The 9,919-nt window shown below is 35.8% G+C and overlaps 1 protein-coding gene across 3 annotated transcripts in view; it reads left to right on the plus strand.

The window, feature by feature from the left end:
• LOC150102576 (uncharacterized) overlaps positions 1 to 7,868 on the plus strand; it is a 226,285-nt gene extending 218,417 nt beyond the window's left edge. For 2 of the 3 annotated variants that reach the window (XM_090399811.1, XM_090399812.1), the window contains exons 8-9: positions 101 to 201; positions 7,709 to 7,868. In XM_090399811.1, the coding sequence (XP_090255937.1) occupies positions 101 to 201; positions 7,709 to 7,781 (174 nt within the window). In that variant the 3' untranslated portion in view covers positions 7,782 to 7,868. The remainder of the gene's footprint in view (positions 1 to 100; positions 202 to 7,708) is intronic. The other variant, XM_090399813.1, reaches the window with a different exon arrangement.
• Positions 7,869 to 9,919: the final 2,051 nt, after the last annotated feature.

The following is a 9,919-nucleotide window of genomic DNA, read 5'->3' on the forward strand; positions in this document are numbered from 1 at the left end:
GCTTTCCTCATCATGTAATAGCAGTTTGTTGTGAAATTCATTTCACTTATTGACTGTAATGTCCTTAATTTTGCTTGATGCTTTTGTTCATTTCATTAAGCAGGACTCAGAAGAATTGCCTTGGTGTACAATTTGTACAGAAGATGCTACATTGAGGTGTGTTGGATGTGATGGAGATTTGTATTGCACAAATTGTTTTAGGTAAGCATTGTAACAGTAGAAATATAGCTATTTCCTTTTATAGTCCTTGATATGATTTATATGTTAGGTAAGCATTGTAACAGTAGAGAAGCAGTACCAAATTTTTACTCTTTATTCTTTATGCTCCCAGTGTTTGGGAGCATAAAGAATTTTTTCAAATTTCTTGCAGTCCATATCTAATGGGTAGCTTTAGTAAATGTATAAGTCGGATGTAAGCTAACTCTTTTAGCATAACACATGTATATTAATGTGTGATCTCATGCATGCTAGTCACAAATTGCCATGTAATGTATTTATATTCTTAAAGTGGCCAGATATGATTTGAGCTATCCTGATTTGGAAGTTTTTCCCATAACCCATAATGGAAAGTTGATTCCATTATGGGTTATGGTTATTAAATGGCATGATATTAACTCTTTTGCAACAAACCAGGATCTCTGACCTTTGAACTCACTTCACTCAGTCCATCAATCCTTGCTTGCTCATTTGTTAGTAATATTTTCTGCCTCTCTCTGTTTGCATAAATTCTTGCATTGTTTATCCATGTGATTTACAAAAATTGAATTATTACCCTTGATTCAACATATTAAGTTATTGATTCTTGAACAGAGTCATATCAAGACTCTGTTCCAGTCACCCAGAGATCTCTTGATGATTTCCTCACTAAAAGAGTGAAGAGACCAGTGAATATACAGCTTTGCTGAAGAGTTGATGAAGTGGGTGAAAGTAATCGGGATGATGATGAGATCACAATGAAGAGAGAAACATCATGCTTATGCACAGTCCTTCATGTAACAAAATGTGAACACAAGTGATTTGAGAAACACTTGGCATGTGACACAGCAGGAAGGAGAATGAAAGAAAAAGTGAATTGGAAAGATAAGAAAGAGCAAGAAACTGAAAGTAAGGAGAGGATATTATATGAAGATACTATGATAAGAAATGTAATTGATGAGGATGTGATGAAAGCATAATTCCCAGGTACAAAGATCAGTGATGTTAATTGAAGCTGTTAGTTTGCAGAGAGGAGAAGGGAAGTGAAAGAGTTGAATGCTTTTGTAGACACAAATGATTTGAAATGTGAAAAATATGTAATCCTTTCTTTTAGAGTTACACGGTGATCAGCATTCATTTTAAAAATTTATGGAATCTACAACCGTGTTAAAAAAACTTTTTTATTATCCTGACGTTTCGATTTTTACATCAAGATAATCGTCTGGAACATACATCAATATACAAGACAAGGTGAGTTACATTATTAACTGTAACTAAAGAAACAATGATTTGATCACATGTTATTCTACTGGCATGACCTCTAGTGAAAAAAAAAAAAAAAAATTACATCAAGCTAAATTCTTGAAAGTTTATTTTTCACTTGGTTAGAGTATAATAAATTTAGTTTAATCCTTTATCCAAGTGTGAGCAAACAAAGTTTGCGCCTGAAAGTATCTTCAGGACTGGGTTAAGGTGGTACACAGCAGGGCAACTCGTTGCAAAGGTGGAGCAAGCTACCCACACTCCTATCTCAGTATCTCCTATATAATGCAAAACACATCTCCTTGCGGATATGTCTAATGTTATGCATTAAGGGAAGGGCCACTACCCAGACTAGTTTCGACCTTTATTGAGGTCTCTTCAGTGGGAGCCAGGCCCAAGTGGAGATGGAGATATCAGGCAGAAGCATTAGCAGGTCATCTCCACCTATAGGAATTGCCAATTGGTGTGCCACCCTTTTTTAATAATTTACTCTGGATTTAGAGAAAGATGTTGAAAGTTTATTTTTCACTTGGTTAGAGTATAATAAATTTAGTTTATTTAGTTTAATCCTTTATCCAAGTGTGAGCAAACAAAGTTTGCGCCTGAAAGTATCTTCAGGACTGGGTTAAGGTGGTGCACACCAGGGCAACTCGTTGCAAAGGTGGAGCAAGCTACCCACACTCCTATCTCAGTATCTCCTATATAATGCAAAACACATCTCCTTGCGGATATGTCTAATGTTATGCATTAAGGGAAGGGCCACTACCCAGACTAGTTTCGACCTTTATTGAGGTCTCTTCAGTGGGAGCCAGGCCCAAGTGGAGATGGAGATATCAGGCAGAAGCATTAGCAGGTCATCTCCACCTATAGGAATTGCCAATTGGTGTGCCACCCTTTTTTAATAATTTACTCTGGATTTAGAGAAAGATGTTGAAAGTTTATTTTTCACTTGGTTAGAGTATAATAAATTTAGTTTAATCCTTTATCCAAGTGTGAGCAAACAAAGTTTGCGCCTGAAAGTATCTTCAGGACTGGGTTAAGGTGGTACACACCAGGGCAACTCGTTGCAATGACCTGCTAATGCTTCTGCCTGATATCTCCATCTCCACTTGGGCCTGGCTCCCACTGAAGAGACCTCAATAAAGGTCGAAACTAGTCTGGGTAGTGGCCCTTCCCTTAATGCATAACATTAGACATATCCGCAAGGAGATGTGTTTTGCATTATATAGGAGATACTGAGATAGGAGTGTGGGTAGCTTGCTCCACCTTTGCAACGAGTTGCCCTGGTGTGTACCACCTTAACCCAGTCCTGAAGATACTTTCAGGCGCAAACTTTGTTTGCTCACACTTGGATAAAGGATTAAACTAAATTTACAAGCTAAATTCTATTTCCGATGACAGGAATAAACATTCTTTCAGGTGGTTTTCTTTCAGAAACAATGATGTCCTGTTTTTAGTCCTAAAATATACTAAAAATAGGACATCATTGTTTCTGAAAGAAAACCATCTGAAAGAATGTTTATTCCTGTCATTGTAAATAGAATTTAGCTTGATGTATTTTTTTTATAGGTATATATAGGTATAGAGTGAATTTGATGGACAAAATTGCTTGTATATGTCTGATAGCCTGCATTTGAATGGTTTTAGAGTTTGATGTTTGGAAAAATTGCTGTTCACTGAGAGGTTGAAAGTGCAAAATCAAGGAAACTAGAGGTATTAGGAAAGATACAGTCAAGAGAGAAACATCATTGCGAGAATTAGCCAGTGCAAGTCACCTCTGATGCAAATGAATGAGAAAAGCAAGTATGAGATCAGGCACTGCCAACAACAGTTTCACAGGTTTTGAATCTGAATGAGTTGGTAATTACATCAGACAAGGGTAATTGTAGGTTCAAAAGATGTTGAAATGCATGTATACAAAAGCATCAGAAATAAAGAGGAAGAATTTTTTCATTAGTCAACTCATCTGCCAAAAATTATGGGCATTGGTGAGACCAGGTTGACAGAAGATGACATAGTTGTAAGAATAGAATGTAGAGGTATTGTAGAAAGTTTATTTTTCACTTGGTCAGACTATAATAAATTTAGTTTAATCCTTTATCCAAGTGTGTGCAAACAAAGTTTGTGCCTCAATAAAGGTCGAAACTAGTCTGGGTAGTGGCCCTTCCCTTAATACATAACATTATACATATCCACAAGGAGATGTGTTTTGCATTGTGGGAGATACTGAGATAGGAGTGTTGGTAGCTTGCTCCACCTTTGCAAGGAGTTGCCTGGTGTTGTATCACTTTACCCCAGTCCTGAAGATACTTTCAGGCTCAAACTTTGTTTGCACACACTTGGATAAAGGATTAAACTAAATTTATTGTAGAGGTATTGTATTTTCAGAGAGGATAGAAGAAATAGAATATGAGGAGAGGTATTCAACCATCAAATATAGAAATTAAGAAGGATTTTAGGTCTGAGGAAGATGGTTTATTTGAGGCTGTGTGATGCAAGATAGAGTCCAACAGGACAAGATATATACAGGGTGTTCGGGATAAATTTGACAGTTTCGTAAGGAAAAAGAAAATCTTCTTTGTATCTATTAAATTTAATGAATTGACAAAAAAACATTACAGGCAGAGTTAATTACAATACTATCAACAAGATTTACTCAAAATAACCACCATTAGCATCGATCACAGCTTCAATTCTGCTTCGGAACCTCGAACAAGCTGATGCTACAGTCTCCCTGGGAAGGGCCGCAAAAACTGTTTTAATTTTATCCATTAACTGGGCTTTTGTATTACTGGAAGTGCGATTGGTGTCTTTTTCAACTGCGCCCCATACAAAATAATCCATGGGGTTAAGATCTGGGGAGTTTGGAGGCCAAACATTTGGACTGGTGAAGTCGTAGAAATTTTCAGACAACCATTTTTGACTTTTCCCAGAGGTGTGGCAAGGGGCCGAATCCTGCTGCCATACATACGGCCTACCATTGGCTACCCTTGTTATCCAGGGCTTGACTACAGTTAGCAACTCCACGAACAAAGCCCAAATTCCAATGCCAGGGTTCTTCAACACCTGTTCCTGCAGATTTGCGAGGAATTCTGCTGTACGAACGCAATCAGATCGTCTGCTAGGGATCTTTCTTCTTGCTACATCCTCGTAGTCACCATTGCAAGTCTCTAGTTCATGCCTGATTGTTTTTACTGTATTCAGGGAGCATTGGGCAGCAGTCGTAATATCCTTATTTTGATGGCGGGCACGAATCATCATGATACAAGTTATTCTCTTCCATGATTCAGGTGGGTTCCAGCTATCCATCCTTTCTGACATCTTGTATATGAATGAAGAAGGGTCCAAACTTTTAAATGAAGAGAAGTGTGTGTTAATACATGTAACTTACGGAAAAATATAATTAATTATAAATATGTCAAATTTATCCCGAACACCCTGTATATTGTTGGTTGCTACTATAAGCCAGGACGTTCACAAAAAGATGTGGATGGATGCTGCAATGATAGATTAGTGCATGTTGAGCAATTATTATGGGGGACTTCAGCTATAGGGATATAGACTGGAGGGAGGAAAGGGTGCATGGAAAGATGGAAATAGAATTTATACAGTTACTAAGAGATAATAATCACCTGTGGCAGCATGTGTGGATAATAGCATAAGAAGAACTATCCATAACCACAGTATCCACTCTGCCTCTATTCGGGGAAAATGAGCACAGTCTTGTTCTGGAAAGTTGCAAAATGTAGAATTCTCAGTCAATATATGTTTATATGCAACTGCAGAGCTGATAATTATAACAGACTTAGCTTGAAGCATGGCACTGCTTCAAGCTTCCTGCTTTCCATGACTCTACAAGGAAAGAATACCATTAGTGCATAGGAAGTGGTCAGGGATTGTTTGCAAGAAGCAGTATCAGACTGCATGCACGAGGTTAGGAGGATAAACCAACTGGGAATTAAGTGAATGAATAGTGATAAAAAGCAGGAGCTACATAAAAGAAAATATTATGGAGGAAATATAAAGAAAAAAAATAATCTGTATGCTCGTAAGCAGTGTAACATACAATCAAGAAGATTAATTGGCTCTGCTAATTAGCAAATTAGCTAAGCAGATCTACGGAAATCCTAAAGAGCTTTTTTTTTTTTTTTTGCTATGCAGCAACATGAGAGAGAATGATTATGTAAGGATTATTTTAATCGCTGCTGATGGTAGGAAAGTGATAGAAGCAGAAGAAATAGTTGAGTTACTAAGTGATTACTTTGCAAGGTTGGATCATCCAGGTGAAGATTTTGAACTTGCTGGTGTCAAAATTGAGGTAGATGAACTGAAGGTGCTCAGCATATTGAAAAATATCAATGTGAATACTGCATTGGGATTGGATGACATGTTGGCTTGTGTGCTATGATAATGTTCAAGAGAACTAGCAGCACCTCTGACAAAGTTTAATCTAAGTCTTTAATCTAATCTAATAGTAGGCAGCATGTGTGGATAATAGCATAAGAAGAATTATCCATAACCACACTATCCACTCTGCCTCTATTCGGGGAAAATGAGCACAGTCTTGTTCTGGAAAGTTGCAAAATGTGGAATTCTCAGTCAATATATGTTTATATGCAACTGCAGAGCTGATAATTATGCTTTGAAAAAGGTAATTCGCCCTAGTAATTTATTCACATTTTATAATAGAATGATAGCTGAATTAGATTAGGGAAATGGCTACACTATGATACTGCTGGACTTTGCAACTTTTTTTAGATTAAATTTAGTTTAATCCTTTATCCAAGTGTGAGCAAACAAAGTTTGCGACTGAAAGTATCTTCAGGACTGGGTTAAGGTGGTACAACACCGGGCAACTTGTTGCAAAGGTGGAGCACGCTCACAACATTCCTATCTCAGTATCTCCCATAATGCAAAACACATCTCCTTGCGGATATGTATAATGTTATGCATTAAGGGGAGGGCCACTACCCAGATTAGTTTTGACCTTTATTGAGGTCTATTCTTTATTGAGCCTGCTCCCACTGAAGAGACCTCAATAAAGGTCGAAACTAGTCTGAGTAGTGGCCCTTCCCTTAATGCATAACATTATACATATCTGCAAGGAGATGTGTTTTTCATCATGGGAGATACTGAGATAGGAGTGTTGTGAGCTCGCTCCACCTTTGCAACGAGTTGTCCGGTGTTGTACCACCTTACCCCAGTCCTGAAGATACTTTCAGGTGCAAACTTTGTTTGCTCACACCTGGATAAAGGATTAAACGAAATGTATTATAGTCTAACCAAGTGAAAAATAAACTTTCAACATCTTTCTCTAAATCCAGAGTAATTTAATAAAAAGGTGGCACACCGTTTGGCAACTCCTATAGGTAGAGATGACCTTGCTAATGTTTTTTATTATTTTTTAAAATAAAAGTAATTTTTGCAATATTAAGAAAGTTTATGTGTTTAATTTGACAACAAAATACCAATAATATTTTAATTGAATTAAAGTCAACAGATAGGTCTTATAAAGTATTACAAAATTATCAGAACTCTTATCTGAAAATAAATATAAAATTCATCATAAAATTTTAAAAACTCTAAAGTAAAAAACTTCGGTGTGAATATTCAAATTTGTGTAATTTTTTCTTAGTGTATTTTTATCTATATGTAATTTCATCCTTGTGTAATTTCTTCCTTGTGTAATTTTGGCAGTGTAATTTTAACATGTAACCCATTATATGTTAATATGTGTGCTTTTTTTAAAAAAGAAACATTCACTATACCAAAGTATCTGCTATGATAAAACTGTTTTTGCCTATGAATTCACCATAAACAGACTATTCCTATGGTCCTTACAAGTTTACTATAATGAGAGTTAGCTATAGAAATGCTGTATATCCACAATGATATTTATATTTTTTATGAATTATGTATATGACACTTGTAAATAGTTGTACATTTCTTGTTTTTATTTACTTTTTTACTAAAATTACAAAACATCTTTTCTAGCATTTCATGTCTCTAATCAACTTTAAAATTGTATAAACATTTTCACTATTTCAGTCGATACTGATGCAGATAATAAACATGACATTGTATTTTGGTATTAAAAGTATTCTGTACAGTTTGTCTCATATACCACACAAACGTTTTTAGAAATTTTACTATCCATTAATTAAATTTTCTTCATAAATTAAAAAAGAAAATTAATATTAATAATATTAGTTCAGTAAACATATTTTATACTGTCATATTGTCCTTCTAGATCATGTCATGACAGCTTGGATATTAAAGAACATCCCATATGTCCATTCAAATCTACCAGCATCAAGAAGTAATTAAAAAAAAAAAAGCAAGAAATTTTATATGCTTCAGTAAACATTGATGTAGTGAATACGATTTAAAAAATAAACTCAGATATGTTATTTTTTATCGTGTTATTTTTTAACCATCTTAATGCTTAATCTTAATATATAATCATAATGGTGTATAGCAATTTGAAGTTCAAAGGTCACATAGCAAAAGTTGCAAATATAACTCAGACGATAATTGCGCTGTTGAAATGAACCTTAACATGTAAGGATAAGGAGGTCATTTTGCCTCTTTATAAGACTTTGATAAAACCACCTGGATTATTATGCGCAAATTTTATCTCCCAGATTCCAAGGGGATAAAGAAGTTGTGGAAAGGATTCAAAGAAGAGTTACAAAGATTATATCTAGATATGGGATTTAGATTATGAGGACAGATTGTATGTGGATAACAGACTTTCGTTAACAGGTGAAAGAGGAGTGATATGATAGAAGTCTATAAACTTTTGAATGGGTGTTATAGGATATCGTCTGATGAAATTTTTCATTATATGGAAGGTGGGGAGAGAACACAGGAGCATCCATGGAAGTTATGGTTGTTCACAGTCAAAAAAGGTATAAGAGTTAGATTTTTCTCTCACAGAACAGTGAGTGAGTGGAATAGTTTGCCTTTAGGGGGTAGTGAGTGCATCTAGTGTGAATAAATTTAAGGGAAGGTATGACAGCTGGTTTGGGTGATTCATAGCCTCTCTCTCTCAGTGAGTCCTTTACTCACTGGAGGTCTCAATAATAATAATAATAATTAATCTAAATATGTAAAAAAGTAAAACTGCCAAATGCTGGATAAAAAATCTAGTGTTATGTAAGTGAAGTGAATCTCAACTACAGTAACAAGTGCATTTTTGATTAACCTTTAGTGTTTTTGACCTCTGGTAAATAGCTCACAAGCAAAAAAAAAGAAGAAAAAAAAGCATTATGTATGAGTACTCATATACTACCTTATTCTACATTATGCTATTGCTCCAAGCTGCGTACTGAACATTCTATAACCACCAGATATGTTAAGAGAACATGCATAGGACATTATTATTCTTTATTATTATTATTACACCCTCCATAGAGTCGACAGACTCATCGTGGGAGATTCTTTCAATTGACAACATATTTATCATATAGAATCTTAAAATCCTTAACATTCCTTGCATTAACAATACATTCTGATAATGCATTCCATTTACTGACAATTCTGTCCATGTAAAAAATTTACTCCTCACACCCTTCTTCACCACACTTTTATATAATTTCCAGGAATGACCTCTGGTTCATCTCCTCTAACCTTCTACTCTTTTTATAATCCCTTCTAGATTAATCTGATGAAATCCTCTCACTAACTTAAATGTCTCTATCATATCACCTCTCTTCCTCCTATCCACCAAACTCTGTAATCTGCATTTCTTCAACCTCTCTCCATAGCCAGCATTCCAAACTCCTGATATTGTCTTATCACTCATCTCTGGACTCTCACCAATGTCTCCACATCACATTGAAAACCAGGTGACCAGATCTGAGCACAATAGTCCAAGTGTAGTCTGACCAGTGCCTTATACAGTAGCATAACCACTTCTTTATCCTTGCATGTTAAATACTTCTTACCATAGCAGTACCAAGATGTGCAACACTAGCAATATGCCCTCTAAACTTCATTCTGCTGTCAACCATCACTCCCAAATCTCTAATCTCATCCACTTCCTGCAGTACGGCACCATCGATATAGTACACAGCCTTATATTTCTGCACTCCAAAATGCAACACCTTGCACTTATTGATATTAAAACTATAACCCCACTCTTTTGTCCAAATAAAAAAGTCTATGGAAATCTTCCTGAAGGAATTTAACATCAGCGGTACTGCTTATAATTCTTCCCAACTTTGCATCATCAGCAAATAACTGAAGATCCCCAGTCAATCCACATTATATATCGTTTACAAACAAGATAAACAGCAGGGACCCAAGAACAGAACCCTGGGGCTGCCACTGGTTACCCTTCTTTTTTGAAACACTGCTCCATCATATACAACCTACTGGTATCATTCAGTGAGCCAATCTCTGATCCACCTAACCAATATACTATCTATTCCCATCCTCTGCAGCTTGTACATCAACT

The sequence above is a fragment of the Typopeltis vanoorti genome, chromosome 10 (assembly GCF_054136105.1).
Source record: "Typopeltis vanoorti isolate ZY-2024b chromosome 10, IOZ_Tvanoo_1.0, whole genome shotgun sequence".
Lineage (NCBI taxonomy): Eukaryota > Metazoa > Arthropoda > Arachnida > Uropygi > Thelyphonidae > Typopeltis > Typopeltis vanoorti.